Here is a 24,843-nt window from a genome sequence, read left to right as displayed (position 1 = left end):
GAATTGGAGGGAGAACACAGGTTCATGTTATTTGACCAGAAGGACAGGGTCTGGGGCTGACTGGAGGGCTATGCTCGGGCTTTCTTTAGGACTTTGCCAAAACCGGATAAAGAAAATGCCGACATGTATTCCAGAAGTATTAATAGCCATACTCTTAACTTCATTTCAGTTTTATAGTAAGAACCTTAATACATTATGTATTAATTTCTGATCAGTTAAATCATACATCAGTGCCCCCTTCCCTTGCCTCCCTTCCCATCCCTTAAACAAATACATTTGCTTTGATCAAGTGAACACGAAATGAGTATGAACATTACACAGATCCAATTTTTCTCCACTTTTACTAGCATGAAAATTTCATCTTTCTAGGCAGCTAGATGGTGCAGTAGCTAGGGTGCTGAAGGGCAAATCCTTCATCAGACACTTGCTGGCTGGGTGACCTGGGAAAGTTACTTAATCTCTGCCTCATTTTCCTCATCTATAAAATGGGGATAATAATAGTTCCTGCCTCCCAGGGTGGTTATAAGGATAAAATGAGATAATAGTTTTAAAGCCTTTTGTAAATCTTCCAGTGCTGTATAAATGCCACCATCATCACCACCACCACCATTACCATCATCTGCCCCTTAAGTGACATCAATTCCATTCATGAGATGTGGCTGCTTAGGGTCCTTCACAGCTGATGTGACACTTGTTCTGAGCCTTGAAGATAGACAAGGATTCTGGGATGCAAAAATGGGGAAGTTGCACTCTGTGTTTTGGGGGAATAGTGGGAAAAGAGATGGGGTGCCGAGTTCTGCAATGTCTAGTTTGTTTGGAGGGTAGAGTTAGTGAAGGACAGAACACTGCTAGAAATGTAGGGGGAATTAGATTGTGGGTGGCTGAGAGGGGGTCTTAAATACTTAGCCAAGGAATTTCTGTTCCTTCCTATGATCAATGCTACCTTATTCAAGAGTCATTGCCCGGTTCTTGTCCCCCATTCCCCACAGCTGATGCCTTCTCTCTGAGATTGCCTCAAATTGAATTACTTTTGTTTTGGTCAGAAACCTTGAGGATCTTCCCCTCAGACTTTCCTTCCTTTGTTCCTTCCTCCCTTGCTCCCTCCCTCCCTCCTTCCTTCTTTCCTTCCTTCCTTCCTTCCTCCCTCCCTCCCTCTTCCTTCCTTCCTTCCTTCCTTCCTTCCTTCCTTCCTTCCTTCCTTCCTTCCTTCCTTCCTTCCTTCCTTCCTTCCTTCCTTCCTTCCTTCCTTCTTCTTCTTTCTTTCTTCTTTCTTTCTTTCTTCTTTCTTTCTTTCTTTCTTTCTTTCTTTCTTTCTTTCTTTCTTTCTTTCTTTTTTCTTTCCTTTTCTCTCTTTCTCTCTGTCTTTCTTCCTTCCTCCCTCCCTCACTCTTTCTTTCTTTCTTTCTTTCTTTCTTTCTTTCTTTCTTTATTTATTTCTTTCTTTCTTTCTTTCCTTTTCTCTCTCTTTCTTTCTTTCTTTTTTCTTTCCTTTTCTCTCTCTTTCTCTCTCTCTTTCTCTCTCTTTCTTTCTTTTTTCTTTCTTTCTTCTTTCTTTCTCTCTCTCTCTTCCTTCCTTCCTTCCTTCCTTCCTTCCTCCCTCCCTTCCTCCCTCTTTCTTTCTTTCTTTCTTTCTTTCTTTCTTTCTTTCTTTCTTTCTTTCTTTCTTTCTTTCTTTCTTTCTTTCTTTCTTTCTTTCTTTCTTTCTTTCTTTCTTTCTTTCTTCCTTCCTTCCTTCCTTCCTTCCTTCCTTCCTTCCTTCCTTCCTTCCTTCCTTTTCTTCCTTTTCTTTCTATCATCTAGGACCAGGCCAGTCCCAGATGTCCCAAATTCCTTTAGGACCTCAACTTTGAGTCTCCTCAACCCTAGAGTATATTCAGAAACTTTACTACTAACACTTTCATAATTTAGCCCATTAATAGAAGCAAGAATGAATTCCCTGCTTCTGGGAAGAGGGCAGCGTAGTAGTGCAGATCTGCTGCCTCTAGTTTACGTGGCTGGGTATGGATTTAGACCAAAACAATAAACGGGGCAAAGAGTCAACTCATTGTACAACTTCTCATTTCTGTGACCCCAGAGGACAGGTTTTCGTAATCTGACTGTTGAAACCTGCCTGAAAGAACACTATTAACTCAGTGAGGTCTCTCATGTATTGGAAAGAGGAGTTATAGTACCAGACCAACGGAAACTCCAACATACGAGATAGTCACAAGAAGTCAGTTTTAGGGCTTGGCTATAACCCTCAGATAAGGGGCAACAGTTGACTGGGGATGGGAGAAGGGGTGAAAAGATTAGAAGGGGAATCAGGGACCAGGAGCTTAGGAAAGATCACTACAGGTTTGACTTCATTTTCTGCCCTGCTTGTAGAAGGTGGTTTGTTCCTGCCTCTGAAGTTAAATTTGGTTTCAGAATTGCTCAGTGGAGTATTTTTTGAGAGCAGACTTTCTTAACCGTGTGTGTGTGTGTGTGTGTGTGTGTGTGTGTGTGTGTGTGTGTGTGTGTGTGTGTGTGTGTGTGATGGACCCTTTTGGCAGTCTAGTGATGCCTAGGATCCCTTTTCAGAATAATGTCATTGCCTACATTGAGGTATCTTCTGGAGTCAGTTCGTGCTGGCTAAGAAGAGGCAATTGTTAAATTTTCAGTGTGAGCACTTACACCTTGGAAATAAGCAAAGACAAAATGATTTATTAAATTTTAAAAATCATCTAGACCTGAGAAAGTGATGGAGAAAATGTTAATAATGCCGGGTAAACCTAAAAATTATGTGTAATTTTTCCCTCCAGAAAGCCAGTGAAACATTCACCATACACCCCAACCTACATCATTCATAATGAAAGGAGATGCACAATTTCAGTTAGAGGTTAGTTCCCATATAAGTTCCCAGTTCCCCTGAAATCTATCTATAGCCTCCTTGGGTGTCTACAGACCTGAGGTTATGAACCCTTATCTTAGCTAATTACTGAACCCAGTGACTGAGTTGTCTGGTGAAATATTGGGCATGAGAACCGGTCTCCTGGAATGCAGTAGAGTGTTGGACAGCTGAGACATAAACACATGGGCCATGGACTGCATCACTGCTGCAACACTCCCTGGTGTTGCTAAAACCAGATTAAAGTTGAAGTGAGAAATATTCAGCAAAATAAATGAAAATACAATAAAAGCATAGGTAATAATAATATGTAGTTTTTAAAGCCAATATATAGCTTGCAGGGATCCTCATATATGCTTCAATTTGAGTTTGATACCACTCTTGTAAAGTACAAATATGTACAGACTATCACTCCTTTTTTGGGAGGCAATCAGGGTTAAGTGACTTGTCTAAGGTCACACAACTAATACATGTCTGAGATCGGATTTGAACTCAGGTCCTCCTGACTCCAGGGCCAGTGCTGTATCCATCGTACCATCTGCCCCAGATTATCCCTTATAAAAATAAAATTGAGGGGGCAGCTAAGTGGCACAGTGGATAAAACACTGGCCCTGGATTCAGGAGGACCTGAGTTCAAATCTGACCTCAGAAACTTGGCACTTACTAGCTGTGTGACCCTGGGCAAGTCACTTAACCCTCATTGCCCTGGAAAAAAAAATAATAAAATTGACCCTCATTTCATTACTATCCTTAGATTCAAAGAGTTAAGTCCCAATAATACAGCCATGATGGCCCGGTTATCAGTTACTTCATTAGGCTTTTCCATGAGTATTTCTCCCCATGATTCTCTATAAATGAAAAGGCAGTATGGTGTGATGGAAAGGGCAGTCAACTGAGAGTCAAGAGATCTGAATTTGGTGGCTGGTTCTGCCACTAACTGGCTTTGTGACCTTGGGTAAGTAATTTCTTTTTGTTTGTTTGTTTTTTTTGAGGGGCAATGAGGGTTAAGTGACTTGCCCAGGGTCACACAGCTAGTAAGTGTCAAGTGTCTGAGGTTGGATTGGAACTCAGGTTTGGGTAAGTCATTTCACTCAATCTGGGACTCTGTTTCTTCATTTGTGAAATGAAGAGATTGGACCAGAAGATCTTCAAGTTTGCTTCCAGGCTTGACAGTCAATGACTCCATGAATTTGGAGTTTTATCATCCCCAATACTATGATGTACAAGAGAAGTGTCAAGGCATAGTGAACTGATCAATGTTGAGCCGCAAGTCTATCTACTACTCCACCTAGTTGCCCCCAAAGTAGTGACTGCATATGCTAGTAACGATATGATTGAGTTTGAGTTCTACCCACTGACATATACTGGCTGTGTGCCCCTGGGCACACCACTTAGCCTATCAATGCCCCAGGCAACTTCTATTTATTTATTTGTTTGTTTGTTTGTTTATTTATTTATTTAATTTTTAGTGAGGCAATTGGGGTTAAGTGACTTGCCCAGGGTCACACAGCTAGTAAGTGTCAAGTGTCTGAGGCCGGATTTGAACTCAGGTACTCCTGACTCCAGGGCTGGTGCTCTATCCACTCTGACACCTAGCTGCCCCTCAGGCAACTTTTAAGACTGTAAGTTGCCACAAAGGTACTGATCTACATTCATTCCCCTAAGACCTCTACTTAGTGAGGTACAAGTGAATGTTAAAGGCATTTCTTTACCATCATAAGGAAGATTCAATGTCTCAAACCACATTGATGTGAATAATTATTTTATCTGTGTTGGATCTTGCTCCCACAGGCTCCAATGTAGCAATCAATCAATCAAGAAACATTTATTGTCTATTATATGCCAGGCACTAGCAAGACATCAAGAAAAAAAAAGAGAGAAAGGAAATAGTCTATGATCCCAAAAAGCTGACATTCTGTCAGGATATAATGTAACCTTCCTCACAAACCTGTCTAATTACAGGTAGGTGGAAAGTACCTTCTTTTTCATAATGGGGGAAAGAGCAATCCAGAGGAGTGTTCAGATCAGCTGGAAAGTCTGGTGGAGTGGGATATTTGGAATTCCATCATGAAACCCAACCCACTCCTCTAATGGTTCAAATAATGGTGGTGAGTGTTATTAAATACCAGAAATGGAGGAACAACTTATTGTTGTTGTTTTTTCCTCCATCTCAAAGAGGACCATGACATCAGGGTGATGTCATGACTTGCAGTGAATTGGATGTAAGCGAGGGAGGGCTGTGCAAGGTCACCAGCCTCATTCTCTCTTCCAGAGCCTTCTGGGTCTAGTGGCAAGATATAGATCAGGACGACTGGAGATAACTCCTAGATGTTTAAGGCAACTGGGGTTAAGTGATTTGCCCAAGGTCACACAGCTAGTAAGTGTCTGAGGTGAGATTTGAACTCAGGTCCTCCTAAGTGCAGGTCCCAATATCCTATCCAATGTATCACCTAGATACCTTATAGTCTTAGGTTAGAAGACAGAGCCTGTCAAATGCCTGTCACTCATCAGATCATTATTCACGTGTAGTTAATATTTTGGGGGCAACTAGGTGGTGCAGTAAATAAAGCACTGGTCTTGGAGTTAGGAAGCCTCAGAGTTCAAATCTGGTTTCAGACACTAGGTCTGTGACCCTGGGCAAGTTACTTAACCCATTTTCCCTCAGTTCCCTCACCTGTAAAATGAGCTGGAGAAGGAAATGGAAAACCACTCCAATATGTCTGCCAAGAAAAGCCCACATGGGGTCATGAAGAGTCAGACAGAACTGAACAACAAATAATCACTATATTTTACCCATTTATCTTTTTTTTTTTAAGACAATCAGGGGTAAGTGACTTGCCCAGGATCAAACAACTAGTAAGTGTCTGAGGCCAGGTTTGAACTCAGACTCAGGTCCTCCTTAGTCCAGGGCTGGTGCTCTATCTACTGTGCCACCTAGCTGCCCCACATTCATTTTATTTTGAAAAGAGCTTTTCATGTATCTGTGAGACATGAGCTCTGTATTTCACTGAACCCTATGAGATATCTCATGGGGTAGGCAAATCAACAGTATGGAGAGCTCAGGAGAGTCAACTCATGAAATCTAGCTTAGTTCACTTGTCAACACTGCATGTAAAATTCAGACCATTTGCCAGTGATACCAAGTCCATTATCTCCTCGCCATTCAAGCGTTCGAGCTCTTGTCAGGAAACTTGTCTTTGAGTTTGTTGTCTTGCTCTTTTCTGACATATATCCTTGATAAAACTATAGAAAATAATTTCCCAATGCACAGGTTGGATCATGTTATGTCCCTGATTAAAAAAAAATCATTGCCTCTAAAACAAAATCCAACCCCCTTTAAAAGACCTTCTTCAGTATTACTCCAACCTATCTTTCCATTCATATTTGCCAGTAGCTTCATGTAGTCCAGCCAAACTGGATTATTTACTAGCTGTATCCAATCTCGTCCTGCCCTTTGTTTCAGGCATCCAGGTAGCCAAGGCAGCCATGCCTGGATGATCCTCCCTCCACATCTTTGCCTGCCAAAATCCTTCACTTCATCAAAGCCAGTTCTAGGCAATTTCCTACATGCAGCATTAACCCCAAACCTCTTCCTCCTCCTCCTTCTCTTCTCCCTCCATTGGAAAGAAATTCCTTCCTCAGATGGATTCTAGCACTTTTTCTGGATCTCACCTTTGTCTTTATCATATTCTACTTCAGACTCTTTCACACTTATTTGTGTTTATGTCTTATCCTCCCTATTCAATTGCAAGCTTTAACTTTGTTTTTCCCCTAGATCCTAGAAAAGTGGCCTGGCAGGTAATAAAAAGTCCCATTTGCATAATGATCTGAGGTTCACCAAGCACTTCTCATATGTGAATTGCATAATGTAAATATAGCATGTCCTCATTTTCTGATGAGGAAACTGAAACTAAGGGAGATTAAATGGTGTGTCCATTCAGCTGCTAAGTGCTAGAATCTGACTCAATTTTCTTGGCTCCAAATCAAGCTTCCACTATATCCAAGGCATATGATATATGAGGCAATATAGTACAGTGGATAGAACGGCTCCAAGAAAACTGGGATTTAATATGAGTTGTGTGGCCCTGGGTGAGTCACTTAATCACTTTAAATTTCAGTTTTCTTATCCCTATAATGGGAATAATAGCATCTACCTCAGAATTGTTATGAGGATCAAATAAGATTTGGAAACCTTAAAGTCAATTCAATCCAATAAGCATTTATTAAGTACCAACTGTATGCCAAAGCACTGTATTAAGTATAGGGAATACAAAGAAAGGCAATAGCAACAACAAAAAACAACATCCTCTGCTCTTTAGGAGTTCACAGGCTAAAAGGGGGAGACAACACACAAACAACTATGCATGAACAAGATATATACAAGGTAAATTGTTGATCATCTCAAAGGGAAAAATGCTAAAAAAGAAGACCGGAAAAGGTTTCTTATGGAAGGTAGGACTTTAAATAAGGCTTGAAGGAAGTCTGGGAAGCCAGAAGGTGGGGACAAGGAGGGAGAGCATTATGGGCATGGGGAATAGCTAGTGAAAATGCCGAGAATTAGGAGTGTCCTGTGTGTGAGGACACTGGCAAGGAGGCCAGTGTCACTGGATGGCAGAGTGTGGGGAAGAGATGAAGGTGGAAAGGCTGGAAAAGAAGGAAGGGGCCAAGGGATGAAAGTTTTAAAAAGACAAACACAGGCTTTTACATTTGATCATAGATGTAATAGGGAGCCACTGTTGAATAGGGAGCCACTGTTAATGAATGAACAGACCTGTGCTTTAGTGCTATATAAATGTTAGCTGTTAAATGGGCAGCTAGTTGCACAGTAGATAGAGTGCTGGGCCTGGGGTCAAGAAGAATCATCTTCCTGAGTTCAAATCTGGCCTCAATGTGACCCTGGGCAAGTCACTTAACCCTGTTTGCCTCAGTTTCCTCATCTGTAAAATAAGCTAGAGAAGGAAATGGCAAACCACTATAGTTGTTTTGCCAAGAAAACCCCAAACAGGGTCATGAAGAATCAGACATGACTGAAATAACTGAACAACAACAATTATTTATTAATACAGATAAAGGGTGGGCCAAAAGTCATGAAGGGGTCTGATATTTAATAACTTTTTGAAAATTATTTTATTTATTTCCTATAGATTTCTATACTTCCCATATATACTATATATGATACTATGGTATAAATTTAAAACACAAAATAAAGGATTTATTGAAACCCTTTGGTGACATTGTGATTTTTGGTCTACCCTATGTATTGAATTGAATTTAGCAACCCATGAAAATATAAGAGGAATATGAATCAGAGTAGAAGATAATTTATATATTGTTTTTAGTTCTTCAAAACAATAATATCTTCTTTTTTTTTTTTTCCGCAGGGCAATGAGGGCTAAGTGACTTGCCCAGGGTCCCACAGCTTGTTAAGTGTCAAGTGTCTGAGTCCAGATTTGAACTCAGGTCCTTCAGAATCTAGGGCTGGTGCTTTATCCACTGTGACACCTAGCTGTCCCCAGTATCACTTTTATATAAGCAAATATTCACTGACTAGAAAATTTTCACTGACCAGAGTCAGTGAAAACACTAGAAGTAGGCAATCTGCATTTTAGCCTCAGGTCTGCCATTTATTAGCTGTGTGACCTTGGGTAAATTCTAATTCTCTGGTCTTCTATTTCCTCATCTTTAAAAAGGGGGGATAGGTGGTTCAATGGATAGTGCTGGGCCTGGAGTCAAGAAGACTCATCTGCTTGAGTTCAAATCTGGCCTGATACTTACTAGCTATGGGACCCTGGGCAAGTCATTTAACCCAGGTTGCCTCAGTTTCTTCATTTGTAAAATGAGCTGGAGAAGGAAATGACAAACCACTTCAGTATCTTTGCCAAGAAAACCCCAAATGGGGTCATGAAGAGTTGGACATGACTGAAAGGACCAAACAAGAGCAGGATCATGAAAATGAAGGGATTTTAGAGAAGATCAGCTAATCCCCCAAATGATAATAGTTCAATTAGTTTAAAAAGCACTTTCCTTACAAGTCACCTCATTGCCTTCCTATTATCACTAGGATCAAATATAGGGTGTCCCAAAAGTCTTGGTGCAGTCTTAAGCTCAACTGGTTTTAAGGACTGGAAACAAGAAAAAGTTTCTCTTCTTGTATCTACTCATGTTCCTCTTCTATTTTCATGTGTTGCTGAAATTTAGTATCTTTAAAACTTCCCTAAGACTTTTGGGACATCCTGTATAAACTGCTTTGTTTTGCCTTTAAAACTCCAACAGTTATCTCCCCAGATCTCTATGATTTATCAGATCTGCTTTGCAAGTAGCACCACACTCTTTATACAAAGTATGTTATAATATCTTCTGAGTGCACAGAAAGGAATTCTAAGTCAATGCATTTTATTTTGTGCCCCCCTGGGAAAAATCTGAGCCAATTTTTAAAAAAGCCAATATTTAGGTGGCTTTTAAAATTCCATCCTTCTTCTCCTTCCTCTTCTTCTTCCTCTTCCTTCCTCCTCTTCCTCCTTTCTTGTTCAGACAAGCAGAGTGGAAAAAACGCAAACCCAGCTATTTTTTGCCACATAAAATACCAAAATCCCCAATCTCCTCCAGACATGTTATGATAGACTTCACATAAAAGTAATTTTGAATCATTTTAGCTTTTTGTTTTGTTTGTGGGGCAACGGGGGTTAAGTGACTTGCCCAGGGTCATACAGCTAGTAAGTGTCAAATGTCTGAGGCCGGATTTGAACTCAGGTACTCCTGAATCCAAGGCCCGTGCTTCATCCACTGCGCCACCTAGCCGCTCCCCTCATTTTAGCTTTTAAAGTAAATATGTATCATAGAGACCTTTGAAGAGGCAAGGGCTTAACTTTATAAGGAAATTATGAGAGAACCTTATAAAGTAACTATGATACTGTAGTAACTTCCTTCAGTCCAGCATCAGAATCTTAAGATTAGTGGAAGTTCAGCATTAAAGAAAAAGTCAAACAGACTTTTCTTGAATTAAAAGAATTTGTGAAGAGGGAGAAGTCCAGATCTATGCAACAGTTGGCTTGAACTCTTATTTTATAATGCTGACTGGGTGATTAAAGAGGCAAGAGAATGACCGGAGATCGTTTGTTCCATATGATCATTTCCGAATATACTCCCTATACTTCTCATCATTCCCTTTGGTTCACCTTCATCTTTGAGTCTTTGTATAAACAAGGGAGAGCTTAAATTAAGGATCAGCTAACAAGTTAAAAACTTGATTGCAGTCTATACAAAATAATAAAGCATTAGTAATGAGAAAACCCCTTCTGGCTTTATGTGTTTAAATTATTGTTAAGGATTGGTTTTGTAGGTATTGCTTACTTTAAAATGAAGTTTTAGGAGTTTGAATAACTCTAATATGTGGAAATGTAAATAATAGGAAATTGGAGTCAACAGCAACTTCTTATGGCATTTTGGGTTGATTTAATACTGTCTGTAGTTAGGGAAAAAAGGGATTAGGATACAGACTGTCAGAACTGGGAGAGACCCTACAGACCAGTTAATCCCCTCCTCCTCCATTTTGCAGATTTTTTTTCTTTTCTTTTTTCTCTTTCATTTTCCCCCCCAGACCTGGGACCTCATTGGTATAAGGAACTACTAGTACGGAAATTTCCTCATTCAGTTCAGATCTGTGCCTGTTCCGCAACTTCTAGTCTGAAAAAGTTCCTGGGTCCCTAAGGGGATAAGGGATTTACTCAGATTCACAGAGCCAATATATGACAGGGATTGTGCTGTTAGTACCACTATCTCTGTCTACTTTTAAAAACCTTCATTTTAATTTTTTTTTTTGGAAGGGCAATGGGGGTTATGTAACTTGCCCAGGGTCACACAACTAGTACACCTCAAGTGTCTGACGACGGATTTGAACTCAGGTCTTCCTGAATCCAGGGCCAGTACTTTATTCACTGAGCCACCTAGACGCCCCAGCTATAGATCTTTTAGCTCTAACTTCTTCAGCAGTTTTTTCAATTCGCTGTTTTCCTTCCCCGCCCCCCCCCCCCCCTTTGGTCTGTCTTTCTTTTAGATCACTCCAGCTTTAAAAGAGGAAAATTAAAGTCTTCTACAATTTTTGTGTTAACTTCTATATCTTTTTGTGGTTCAGTTAGCTTTTCCTCTATTAATTTAGATACTATGCTATTTGGCAGATACATATTTCGTAAAGGTATTATTTCATTGTCTATGGTTCCTTTAAGCATAATATAGTTTCTCTGTTTATCTCTCTTGACATTGAGCATTTTTTTTTTTTTTTGCCTTGTCTGACAGCATGATTGCAACTCCTGCTGTTTTGGAATCACCGGATACATAATATGTTTTAGTTTGGTCTCCTCATTTCATTCCAGATATAGCTTTGTTTTTAGACTTTTTTTGTTGAAATTTGTTGGATGACATTTTATTAGATTTCTTTGGTCTATTCACATTTAAATTTATTATTATTTGGCTTGTGTTTACCCCATTTATTTCTTTGGTGTTGGTTTTTTGTTTTTTGTTTTTGGTGAGGCAATTGGGGTTAAGTGACTTGCCTAGGGTCACACAACTAGTAAGTGTTAAGTGTCTGAGGCCAGATTTGAACTAAGGTCCTCCTGAATCCAGGGCTGGTGCTCTATCCACTGTGCCACCTAGCAGCCCCTTTGATATTCATTTTTATTCCCTTCATTTTTAAAGTCAATACTTAACCCCTGTGATTCATTTTCCTTATACTGTTTTGATGCTAACCTACAGGCTCTTCCTTGCCCCCTTTCTTTTTACGTGCCTTATCCCAAATTTGTTGAATTTAAATTGCTTCCTTCTTTCTTTCCTTCCTTATTTTCTCTCTTCCCCTTTTCCTATAGTTTTAAAAAAATTTTTCAACTCTTTTGACTTTTTTTTTTTTGTGAGGCAGTTGGGGTTAAGTGATTTGCCCGAGGTCACACAGCTAGTAAATGTCAAATATCTGAGGTTGGATTTGAACTCAGGTCCTCCTGAATCCAGGGCCAGTGCTCTATCCACTGTGCCACCTAGCTGCCCCTTGACTCTCTTTTTTTTTGGCGGGGCAGTGAGGGTTAAGTGACTTGCCCAGGGTCACACAGCTAGTAAGTGTCAAGTGTCTGAGGCCGGATTTGAACTCAGGTACTCCTGAATCCAGCCACTACGCCACCTAGCTGCCCCCTTGACTCTCTTTTTAACCAAGTAGTTGTCATGCTTCAAAATCTTTCCTACATCTCTCTAAACTTCTTATTTTAAGTAACATTCTTTGGGGGCACCCATCTCCAAATTTTTCTTAGCTTTGTCTTTTCCCTTTCAGTCTACTCCGACTTCTACTCTCCTATCTATGGGTTGTACCACATAGCTTTTTTCTTTTTTGTTCTCTCTCTGCCCCTCATAAGAGTAGAGCTTTTAAAGTACCAGATTTAAACTTCCTTCTTCTTCTTCTTTTTTTTAAAGTGAGGCAATTGGGGTTAAGTGACTTGCCCAGGGTCACACAGCTAGTAAGTGTTAAGTGTCTGAGGCCGGATTTGAACTCAGGTCCTTCTGACTCCAGGGCCGGTGCTCTATCCACTGCGCCACCTGGCTGCCCCTAAACTTTCTTCTTTATACCATTTCTAGGTTACTATGTTTCTAGATCTTTTATCATCCTCCCTGTGCCTTACTCTTTCTTAGAAATAACTCATGAAGGAAGCAGTGTTGATTGGAAGCAATGTCATGTGGTTTCAGTCTGTTTTCTGAGTTATGAGACACACTCTACTCTCAATGTTAGGTTACTCTATCTCTGATTTTATGTGCGCTCTACCATGTTGGCTACAGGCTGCCCTTGGGGATTCAGACATTTCTTTTCCTGGGTTTGGATATAGTCCTAGTAGGGACAAACCTATCTTAGAGAAGGAAGTCTCATATTGCATAACTTTCCCCCCAAGATGAAATATAAATATATATACATACATATATGTATATGTGTATATATATATATGCATACACATATTTCTTGTTTTGTTTTACAAGAAATGCTTGAAACCTCAAGGTATTAACTGGTTAAATGTCTCAATTTTAATAATAAAATAATAGACAAGTTTTTTGCGAGTAACTGGGAGACTTTCAGATACAAAGGAAATTGAAACACATAGGAAATACATATGCACCTCTCCCATTCATGGAAATGTTATTTAGGGCTACTTTTTCTTCTCTCCTTTTAGAAAGAGCCTTTCCTTCCACTATCCTTATTTTATTTTCCCCCCTCCATTGATTTTATCTTATTTTCCAATAGCACATAGTCTTGTTAAGAAATTAAAAACCTCACTATCCTTTCACTATTCACCTATGGATTTGGTGGGGTTGCATCTTCAGCTTTTCTCTGTCTCTTACTTCCATACTTTCCATATATGGCCATATTTTATTAAAGGTCTATTTGTTTCCCCTAAATTCTTCTTCTTGTGGGGCAATGAGTGTTAAGTGACTTGCCCAGGGTTACACAGCCAGTAAATGTCAAGTGTCTGGGTCCGGATTTGAACTCAGGTCCTCCTGAGTCCAGGACCAGTGCTCTATCTACTGCGCCACCTAGCTGCCCCGGTCTATTTGTGTCTATAAAGATTAGGCTCAGATTTATAGGACATGTTTTGAGTTGCAATTTCAGCTCTTTTGCTTTTTGGAACCTCTTATTACATTCCCTCCTCTGATTCTCATGGCTGAAGAGTAATCCTGGGTTATTCTAATTTCCTATGTATTTCAGTTTCCTTTGTATCTGAAAGTCTCCGTTTCTTGCAAAAACTTGTCTATTATTTTATTACTAAAATTGTGACATTTAACCAGTTAATACCTTGATGTTCCAAGCATTTTTTTATAGCAGAGATCTGTTGGTTTGATCAATTAGTGTTTTGCTGTCTAATATTAAAACATTTGAGATGGGTTTCTTGTATTTCTTGCAAGATGGTGTTTGTGTTTTTTGTTTTGTTTTGTTTTTGTCATGTTCTTCTGGGAGCGTTATATTATATTATCACATCCTATCTTCAAGCTTGAGCTTGAATAGAATATATATCATTTTGCTTTTTGTTTTGCTTTTGCCAAGTTTTCTTCCCCTTCTGTATTTTTCAGTTCCAAATCTGATTATTTCTTTGAGTTTTTATTCTTCCATGTCTTAAAGACTCTCTCTCTCTGTGTATGTGCTTGCAAATGAAGTTTTTATTCCAGCTTTCTCCCTTAAACTTGTAGTCTTATAGCCTTTCTCTTACATTCCTAATGGCTTTTTTTTTTAGTGAGGCAATTGGGGTTAAGTGACTTGCCTGGGGTCACACAGCTAGTAAGTGTTAAGTGTCTGAGGCCAGATTTGAACTCAGGTACTCCTGACTCCAGGGCCAGTGCTCTATCCACTTTGTCACCTAGCTGCCCCACTAATGGCTTTTCTCTGGCTACACTCCTCACCCTTTGGTTCCACCATCCTTCTATTGTTCCCTCATCTCTGGATGTATTCAGTCTCCTAGAGTTGGGGGGTAATGTTCTAGCCCAGGGATCATTAACTTATTCATGTCATGAACCCCTTCTTTGATTAATTTTTCAAATGAATAAAATTAAATACATAGAATCACAAAGAAAACTAGTTATATTGAAATACAGTTATTGAAATACTTTTTTTCTTTTTTTTGGTGAGGCAAGTGGGGTTAAGTGACTTGCCCAGGGTCACACAGCTAGTAAGTGTTAAGTATCTGAGACCAGATTTGAACTCAGGTCCTTCTGAGTCCAGGACCAGTGCTCCATCTACTGCACCACCTAGGTGCCCCTTGAAATACTTTTTAAAAGGTAAGTTCACAATCTCTAAGTTAAGAGCACTTGCTTTACAGGGAATCTAGTGTTGGAAAGAGTAGGGTGACTTCTGCCACCTATCTCAAATTTCCTCCATTCCAGGAGATGATTCAGAATACACTGGCAGGACTACATGTCTCATACTCCTTTCACTTTAATCTCAAAGGAGGAGGGTATAAAACTCAAGATGATTTGATCTCTACATTGAACAGGAGCCTGTTTAACATGGTGGCCCCTGAATACCGGATGCCAATGCTAAGAGTCATGGTTATCAAAAAATATATCTTAAAGGAGGAATCGTGTGTTCCATTAATCACCACTCATAACACCCAGTGCTTATGCTACCATTTGTAATGATGACCTATATAGTTCAACATTGAATCCTGCTTCTTTGAACTAATTACTACCAGTGGGTGGAAAGTGGGATGTTCTTTTGGCACAACTTTGATGACTTGTTCCAAATTTTAGCAATACTGGCAGAAGACAGGGGGATTATACAGTTAACTGAATCTGCCTAATTGGCTTCAGGCCTTTAAATCCATGCACTCATGGATTTGAGCAGGGTGCTCCAATTTCACCAGATACCAATTGTAATGAGCAGAACACAAGGAGATAGAACATAGACCCTGGAGTAAGAAGGCTCTGAGTTCAAACACAGCCTCAGATGCTTACTAGCTTTGTGATTCCAGGCAAGTCTCTTACCTCCTATTGCTTCTTCTCCCCCAACCCCAATAAAAAAATAACAGAATACATGGGAAGAAGAGAGAAGTAGCTTAGTATCAAAAAGGCATCCCAGTGGATGGAGCTCAGGAATTGGAGTAAGCAATTGAGTTCAAATTTAGCCTCATTCACTTACTAGATGTGTGAACCTAGGCAAGTCACTTAGCCTTTGTCTGCCTCAGTTTCCTCATCTGTAACTTAAGGACAATAATAGCAATTACCTCCCAAGATAGTTGTTAGGATAAAATTAGGTAAGACTTGAGTTTTAAAAATTTTTAAGTACTATATAAATGATAGCGATTTCTACTACAACTACAACAATTACTACTACCACTACTACAAGCATTACTACTACTACTACTACTACTACTACTACTACTACTACTACTACTGCTACCACCACCACCACCACAACTACTACCACCACCACCACCACTACCACTACTACTACTATTGTTAAAGCTCAAATGGTGAATCTGCTAAAAACAAAAAAGTGGGCAATGGCTTCAGAGAATATTCTCCAAGGACCCCCAAGTGATAGCGATGAGTTTATTATAAGCACTTTAAGTGCCTTCATTAGCAAACATCATATATACTAAATTTATGTTGAGCAACCTATTCTGAGTGATATCCTTGGATCTGTGTCAGAAAGGGAAAGCCCAGAAGTTTACATTTCATTTTGAACCAGGAAGGTGCTGAAACTTACTGGTGGGAGGAGTATGTATCTTCTCCATGGATGTGGAGAAGAGGAAGCCATGTAAATTCTGAAGGGGTCAAAAATAGCCTTAAGGAGGAAAGGTTCTAGGAATGGGGATGCTTTCCCCCAGAGAATGAACTAAACAAAACAAAACTGAAGGATCTCAATGACAATGTATCTCAGGGCTACAGAGCATTATTAAATGGGTATTAGTGGACAACTTCCTCACAGTTTAACAGCTTTGACTTGTTTCAATTATTGGTCAGTGAAGATAGAGAATTATGAAGAACTCTGAAAATCCATCTTGTCACTGTTTTTTCTTTGTTTCCATTTGGCATTCCCTTATCAATAAAAAATGAATACCCCTTTACTAACAATGGGTTTTTCCATTTGATTGCTATTGATTCAGCAAATCCACAATTATCTATTGAGTATGTGTTCCAAGCAGAGGGTTTTTTGGGGGGGGGGCAGGGAAATGAGGGTTAAGTGACTTGCCTAGGGTCATACAGATAGTAAGTGTCAAGTATCTGAGGCTGGATTTAAATTCAGCTCCTCTTGAATCGAGGGCTGCTGTTTTATCCACTGTGCCACCTAGCTGCCCCACCATAACTATAGTTTGAGGTGGGGTTCATGAGAGACCTTAGGTATCTCAGGTTGGCTTTATCTTATGATTTTTGTTGTTTTATTGTTGAGTTGTTTTTAAGTTGCGTCCAACTCTTTGTGACCCCATATGGGTTGTTTTTTTTTTTTTTGCAAAGTTAGTGGAGTGGTTTGTCATTTCCTTCTCCAGCTTATTTTGCATATGAAGAAACAGAGGCAAGCAACATTAAATGACTTGCCCAAGGTCACCGAGGTTGTAAGTATCTAAGGCCAGATTTAAACTCAGTTCATTCTGACTCCGGGTCAGGTGCTCTACCCACTGTTCCACCTAGTTGCCCCAATCTTATGCTAAACAGAGGCAACCCCCTCCCCTCTATTTCAGGTTTTTACTGACCTGGACTTAGGGTCAAGATAGACCTGAATTCAGGTCCCATCTCTGACATATACAAAGTGTGTGACCATGTTGGTCAGTTACAACCTTTTGGACAATATCCGGGAACTTTAATAGACTGTACTGGAAAGTTGTCTTTCTGTATGGCTGGTGGGAGTCCCCACAATGTATCTGCAACACCTGGTATCTTTTTCTCGATTAAGCATATTAAAAGAAAAAAACTTGACAACAACATCCTTTTCTGTTCTAAACTTGACTTCTTTTTTCTTAACTAAACTTATTATTTCTGTGGTACAAGGAACACCCCAGTGAGGAATCATTTTACTACTGCAGATCTGAACTTACTCTTCAGCTTAGAGTTGAGAGAAATGGTCATTTCTCTCTTGTATGAATAATAAATTACTGAATCAAGACTGAGGTTTTGGGTATTCTAAGTCACTACCCCATACCCTCATTGTAATAGAGCCCACCTCTCATTAACTATTTTTTTTTTTTTTAGTGAGGCAATTGGGGTTAAGTGACTTGCCCAGGATCACACAGCTAGTAAGTGTTAAGTGTCTGAGGCCGGATTTGAACCCAGGTACTCCTGACTCCAGGGCCGGTGCTCTATCCACTGCTCCACCTAGCTGCCCCTCTCATTAACTATTAACCAATCAGAGTTGATTGTTGCCCTCAGGAACACCTGCTCTTCCAAGGGCAAATAAAGTGAGCCTTTAACATTTGAGTGTCATTGACCTCTTTTTATTAATAACATGCTATCTTTATTAATAAGATGATTTAATGACCCAGAAATTATGTCTCTCAAATGTTTTAAACACGAGAAAGTCTTGGTGTTAACTGAAAAGGGTGGGGGGAGAAGGGAATAAGTACATAGTTCTTACTAGGTGCCAGGCATTGTATTAAGCACTTTTTGCCCCTTACAAATATTATGATCCTCACAAACAACCCTAGGAGGCAGGTTCTAGGTTCTATTAATATTTCCATTGTGCAGTTGAGGAAGCTAAAAGCAAACAGAAGTTAAGTGACTTGACCAAGGTCACACAGTGGGTGTTAGATTTGAAATAAATTTTTTCTTACACAAAGCTAATAACAAGATAATAACATATTGACTAAAGACGATAAACTCAAATTTCCCATGTTCAAAGACCAGTGAAGGTGAAAAATCATTATAGTTATGGAATTTTGGGTTCTTCTTTCTCCAAATCTCAGACAACCTCTTATGAGCCTCCCATTTATACCCAGCTTACCTGTTTCACTCCCAATCAAGGGCTGGTTTGCAAAATGTTTGACAAACTCCTTCAAACTTGAGAACTCATTAAAGCCAAACTTGAATGAATAGCCTGTGTATTCCACAGGAAAGTGTTTGACAGATTCTTTGGCTCTGAAAGGGGAAAACAGTTATTATTTATATATATCTACTTGTTATTTACATGAAATTCATCATTTTTTGAAAAGAAATGCATGATCCCAATAGGATTCCAGTTATTACTATCTAAGAACTAAGACATTTGATACAGTGGTTGAATTTTCTCAGGGCGGGGCCCATTCTCCAGAGGACTGGACAAATTCTGCTTTGCAGAGTACATGCAAAACCCAATTCTACTCTTGGATGGAAAGCAGGGGAGTGATCTCCTTTGTGCATTCATTGTCTAACTTTTCTGAAGGGCCCTTACAGACAGTTCTAAAACAAGGTCTGTGGTGAGACAGAAAGGGAATAGGACATAGTACGTATGAATGCATGCACACACATGCACATGCACACTTACACACACCCCCCCTCTATATGATATCCTACTGTACCACATAGCCTTCAAGATAAAGATCATTATTCTAGGTCTTATCATCGAAGACAATGAAACACTTCCACCCTAATGCAGTTCTTTCCATGTTTGGTTATGATGTTCATACTTTTTGGGGGGGGGGGCAATGAGGGTTAAGTGACTTGCCCAGGGTCACACAGCTAGCAAGTGTCAAGTGTCTGAGGCCAAATTTGAACTCAGGTCCTCCTGAATCCAGGGCCAGTGCTCTATCCACTGCGTCACCTAGCTGCCCTGATGTTTATACTTCTTATAGAATAAAGTAAATGCTGACATTTGGAGACCACCATCATGTATTGTCATTCAGATTAAATTTTCATCCCCATTTCTCATCGCCATTCCAATAAATAAACCTCTGAGTGCAATAAATTCTATACTGCCTAATTCCCTAAAAAGGAATGGGCAGCCGTAACCCACCAAAATGTAGCTCTTGTCACTAATTGTGAGGGAACAGCAAGCATGGCTTGGCTATTTTACTATTCAGAACTGGGAGCTCCTTGACCAGACTGTCCAAAAATAGCAATGCAGGGGCAGCTAGGTGGTGCAGTGTATAAAGCACTGGCCCTGGATTCAGGAGGACCTGAGTTCAAATCCGGCCTCAGATACTTGACACTTACTAGCTGTGTGATCCTGGGCAAGTCACTTAACCCTCATTGCCCCGAAAAAAAAGAAAGAAAATAACAATGCAGATTTGTGACCCAGTGGTATGTGTGGGAATCAAGCAGAATTAAGTGGAAGGGGGAAAGAGGGTGGCAATTGAATCAGTTATCCCATCCCACTTAGAGTAATTACATTAACCAAGTAAGAACATAGTGAATGAATCAATTAAGGGGATTAGATTAGGTCAGAGAAGTATTTGATCAATTAGGAAGGTGTGAAAGCCATTAGAGGAGTAGAAGTAACTGAAAAAATTCTGGGATAGACTGAAAAGTATCAGTTGGGCCAGTGGTTCTTATTTAAAGGAGCCTAGTTTTCCAATGAAAGAGAGAACAGTTCTAGGCAAAGCCCTGGGAGAGAATCACTTTGGTGGGAGGAGAGAAGAGCCTTTGACTCTTCCACCTTGACCAGATAATCACTTCCTGAACTTCAAAAAATCAGAGGATTTGGGCTTCTCATCATTATTGTAACAGCATCCTTAGAAGAACTGATGGGAGCATATACATCAGGCACTGAGGATGAACTAGACACTCTAAGGAAAGGCAGCTTCAGGCCTGAATAAGGTGTTCAGTAGAAGGGTACACCATACCTAAGAGAACTTCATTTGGGGTCAGATTATGAAGGGGAGAAAGCAGAAGGATTTCTACAAGCAATGACTTACTCCTTTGGCTTCATATTCTCTAAGCTGGAGACTATTTTTACCTGGATTCCGCATATGACTGTTGTGAGTGGGTCCCAGGTTTGGAGGAGAGTTTGTACCAACTGTTCTTATTATATTACCTTAGTAAAATTGTTTCTAAAAGCTATTTAGGCCTGGGTAATTCATTTATATAAAAAGATAAACAATGGCTGACATATACTGGTGGAGGCTCATGGGCCTCTACGATGGGAAAAATATTTTCCATCCTAGAATCCTGAGGGAAAAGGTAATAGAGTAAGAGCTGAGCTCTGCTTGGGCCCATCATCAAGGATGCTGGGAGAGTAAGCCTGGGGTTTGCGTGACATGAATATAATTGCCAAGTGCTGTTATGTTGTGCCCCTTTCTTGAATGGACAACTTACTTCACTGAAAGAGCATATAGACTGGTCTTCCCAGTGCTGTTTCTTAAGAGGTAACTTCCGTCACTTCCATTTGAGAGAAGAAGGGCTTCTGCTGCGTGGCGAGTGAGATTACCATGGTACCACCTAAAAGGGCAAAACATCAGGGTTGTGCTTAAGGAAGAAGATGTAGCAATCGCCTTTTTGCTGAGTTCATGACCACAGATGAGTTCAATCATTTCCCCTCCGGTATGGGGTGTTTAAAGAACAAAGATGTTAAACTGCTCTAAGAAGAGGGTTAAATATCAATGTTCCATTTGACCCCCTGTGCTTCAGGTAGAACACACTCATCAAGACCAAAACTAGAGAAGACCCCTACCTCTTGTCTTCTTCTGGCCACAGGAAACAGGAACTCAATTTTGTAGAGTCAGAGATGCCAGTTTGGAATGGCAACAAACCTAGCAGCATTTTCCTTTGAGTCCAGGCTCCATGAGTAGGTAGCCAGATATGGAGGTCCCTAACAGTGACAGGATGTTGAATGGTATTAGATAAGCTGCAGGAACTTCAGTCTGCCCTGGGGTGGGGATGGAGTTCATGTGCTGTGAGGAGTTGATTCCAAGAGTTTACTGCCTTTCTTCTGCCATCTTGGCTCCACCCTGGACATGCTCTAATCTTCTTAATCTTAAGGGTGTTTTTTTTTTTCTCCTAGACCTTATTTGCTCAAAGCCAAATAATGTTGTTGTGAGGAGTTGAGAACCAGATTCAGACCTCCTAGGTTCCTCATCTGATGATCGGCTATAGTGGATCAGTAAGAGATTGTGCTGTATTTCTTATATAAAGACTCCTTGAGAGAGTCCTGGCTTTTTTGGGGGGTTAGGGTGAAGTGCTAAACAACATGAACTGTGTCTTTCTTGGAACCCCTATTTTAGGGCTTTCCCTATATTATGGCTAGGGAAGACCTGGGTCTAGGAAAATTTGGGGGAATGCCACCCCAACTGAGTTCCTCCAAACCACTTGATGAAATCACAAAATGAAAGGGGAAAGTAACAGAGATGCTGAAGCAACAAGGTAGAGCTGCAGTGGATTTTCCCCCCTTCTACCCCATAGGTGGTGTCCAATAGAACAGAGTATAGCTGGCACATAATAAATACTTAATAAATTGTTTATTGATTGAGTGAAATGGATAGGAAATAATTCTTACGAGCTCTCAAAGTCCTATTTAGAAAAGGTAGAGTCCAAATTTACTCATGAGCATAAGGGAAAGGGGTATTTTTTGTACTAGTATTCAACTGCCTGCTTTTCCTAGTTGGCCTAATGGAGAGCTATGAAGAGCGAGAACAGCCTAGGTCCTCAGATACTGTATAAGTAAAATAGGATTGTGACCCAACAGGACCTCACCCACATTCCATCTCTATCCTTCTTGTCTGACTGGTCTTTCTTAAATGTCCTTTTCTGGATCAACATCTATGTCCTGCCCACCCTATGCCTGGGTATGTCCCAGGACTCCATCGTTGTGGGCGGCCTTTTTTTTCCCCTCTAAAGATTCCCTGTCTTTCAGTGATCCCATTAGCTTTCATGAGTTCCAATGATCATCTCTATGCAGATGACTCCCAAGTCCACATAAGCAGCCTCATTGGTCTTCAGAGCTCCAGGCCTGCATCACCAACTTCCTTTTTGATATCACCATGTAGCTGTTCCACACATATCTCAAACTCAACTTCTCCATGATGTAACTCATTATCTTTTCTCCAAACCTAGCCTTCTTTCTAGCTTCTCTGTTTCTACTGAGTGTGACACCATACTTCCAATCACTGAAGCTCTTTTTTTAAAATCTTTTTTTTTAATCACTGAAGCTCTTAACCCAGTTCCCCTCTCCCCACCCCACCCCCAATTAATTTTCTTCACATTAATTAAACATAAGTTGTATCAGGGAGTCATTCACTAGATGACCCAGATCTTTTCTGAGATTTTATATAATCTAAAGGAAATACTGGGTAAGGGTGAGAAGGGGAACAGAACTGGTCAACAGTTATATTGTAGTTTTGAGAACCAAAACAAGATTAAACCAAACCAATCCCCTCCCCCAACATCAAGAATAGTCTCCCTTTTCCTCTCTGCTCCTGTTTCCTTTGTCTCTGTTTCTCCTCCAGCCTCTACCTTCAGCAAGAGGAAAATCATGTTTTGGAAGAAGAATTATTGCCTCTTTTTTTGGGGGGGGGGTGAGGCAGTTGGGGTTAAGTGACTTGCCTAGGATCATACAGCTAGTAAGTATTAAGTGTCTGAGGCCACACTTGAACTCAGGTCCTCTTGACTCCAGGGCTGGTACTCTATCCACTGCGCCACCTAGCTGCCCCACTATTGCCTTTTAATACCCTTAAATTTAACTATCGATCAAATAGGTACAAAATGAAACTTGGACATGATAACAGAGGAAACCCCGGGTTTAAATGAGGCAACATAGCCTAACGTCTCCCACTGAAAACATATCTCCACAATGGGGAGAGACCTGGGGCCAAACTGATCTATTCATGGGAATGAAATTTTGTCATAATTTTCCAATCTACAAAGAAAAAAAATTTCTGTTCCCCATGAGGTTTTATTCATGATCTACTTTGTGGACCATTGTGCCCACGTAGCCTGAATAATAGCAAAAATAGGACCCTTCCTCCCAGCAGCCATGTTTAACCTCAAAGGCTTTTAAAAGGAAAAGGTTTGAACGTCAGTGGAGGAAGTTCCTTCATAGGTCTCAGAGTTATCTCTTTTCTAAAACCGTGTTTCCTGGTGTCTATTTCTTGAGTACATTTCCTCTTTCAGGCAAAGATGTCATCACCCTGTATTTTTTCACGATCGCCTAAAACTGTACCTTTAAAAAGAGGAAGTACCTCTGAAAGTAAACATACCTGCTCATCAGCCTCAGTCTTCCACTAACTCAGTTCAGTCCTAACCTTGGACGAGATCTGGAGATAAGCTCACAGCTGTATGCTGCTAAAAGCACTCAAAGGGCCATGGGAGAATTGAGCAAAGAATCTGTTAACCCCTTCAGGCTTTTCTAAGGTAAAAATTTCATTTCTCTTCAGCCAGTGGATGCTCAACAAGGCCTTTTATGTATTTCTTTTTATCTGTAGATCCTTTTAAGACAAAAATCTCAGTATAACAAAGGCCCAATGCACTTCTTTGAAATTCACTTTTTATAGCAATGGCTGATTCTGCAAAATTATTATTATTATCATTATTATTTTTTTGGTGAGGCAATTGGGGTTAAGTGACTTGCCTAGGGTCACAAGCTAGTAATTGTTAAGTGTCCGAGGCCGGATTTGAACTCAGGTCCTCCTGAATCTAGGGCCAGTACTCTATCTACTGCGCCACCTAGCTGCCCCTCTGCAAAACTCTAATCCAACAAAATAACACAGATTTCCCCCTGATTGTGTTGAAGCATGATTTGACCTGTACTGTTTGAAACATTTCTAGGAGTTCTTTTATTTACTTAAGAAAAAACCCAACAGAAAACAAAACAAAACAGAAAACTCCAAGGCTCTATTTTGGTTCTTAAGTAACTTAGATAGAAGGTAAACTATAACTTGTTACAAGATCTATATGCCACGGACTTTGTACAAATATGGGCTAGCCACATTGTTTGAATGCCAAATTTTTGTTTGCCTAAAAGACTATTTTATGGAGAACTCATGAAAGGCAGGCACTCATATGAGGTCAGAAGAAGCAACACAAGGAGACTCTCAAGGTCTCTCTGAAGAACTCTGGAATCAATTGTGAGACATGGGAGACACTAGCACAGAACTGACTGGCATGGCGTGCCTGCATCAAAGAAGATGCAAAGCAGAATTACAGTAGCTCAAAAAAACATAAGACACACAAATTTAGAGCCATCTCCACTCCACATGTTCATGTGGACTATTTGTGTCTGACCTGTGGTAGAGCCTTCTGGGTTTGTATTTGTCTGATCAGCCACAGTCATTCACACTGTACCTTGACCCCAACATAGTGATGTCATTTTGATCCTCTCAAGAATGAAGAACAACAACCAACCAAGCTCTAGGGACTGGACCTGTGATGTCATTGGTATAGGGATCCTTCAGTGATGAACTTCCTTTATCAGTTCAGGGGTGCTTGCTTTGTTATTTCAAGTATTTCTTTGTTGTTGAGTCGTTTCAATCATGTCTAACTCTTCGTGATGCTGTTTGGGGTTTTCTTGGCAGAGATACTGGAGTGGTTTGCCATTTACTTCTCCAGCTCATTTTATGGAT

At 40.2% G+C, this 24,843-nt stretch overlaps 1 protein-coding gene across 1 annotated transcript in view; it reads right to left on the bottom strand.

Moving 5' to 3' along the window:
* DAPP1 (dual adaptor of phosphotyrosine and 3-phosphoinositides 1) overlaps positions 1-24,843 on the bottom strand; it is a 58,589-nt gene that overhangs the window by 11,903 nt on the left and 21,843 nt on the right. The window contains exons 2-3 of the mRNA XM_043971562.1: positions 20,606-20,728; positions 18,318-18,451 (exon numbers count right to left, since the gene is read on the bottom strand). Of these exons, the coding sequence (XP_043827497.1) occupies positions 18,318-18,451; positions 20,606-20,728 (257 nt within the window). The remainder of the gene's footprint in view (positions 1-18,317; positions 18,452-20,605; positions 20,729-24,843) is intronic.

The sequence above is a fragment of the Dromiciops gliroides genome, chromosome 6, assembly GCF_019393635.1.
Source record: "Dromiciops gliroides isolate mDroGli1 chromosome 6, mDroGli1.pri, whole genome shotgun sequence".
NCBI lineage: Eukaryota > Metazoa > Chordata > Mammalia > Microbiotheria > Microbiotheriidae > Dromiciops > Dromiciops gliroides.
Note: the sequence above shows the minus strand (reverse complement) of the source record. Positions and strands in the feature narration are given on the sequence as shown.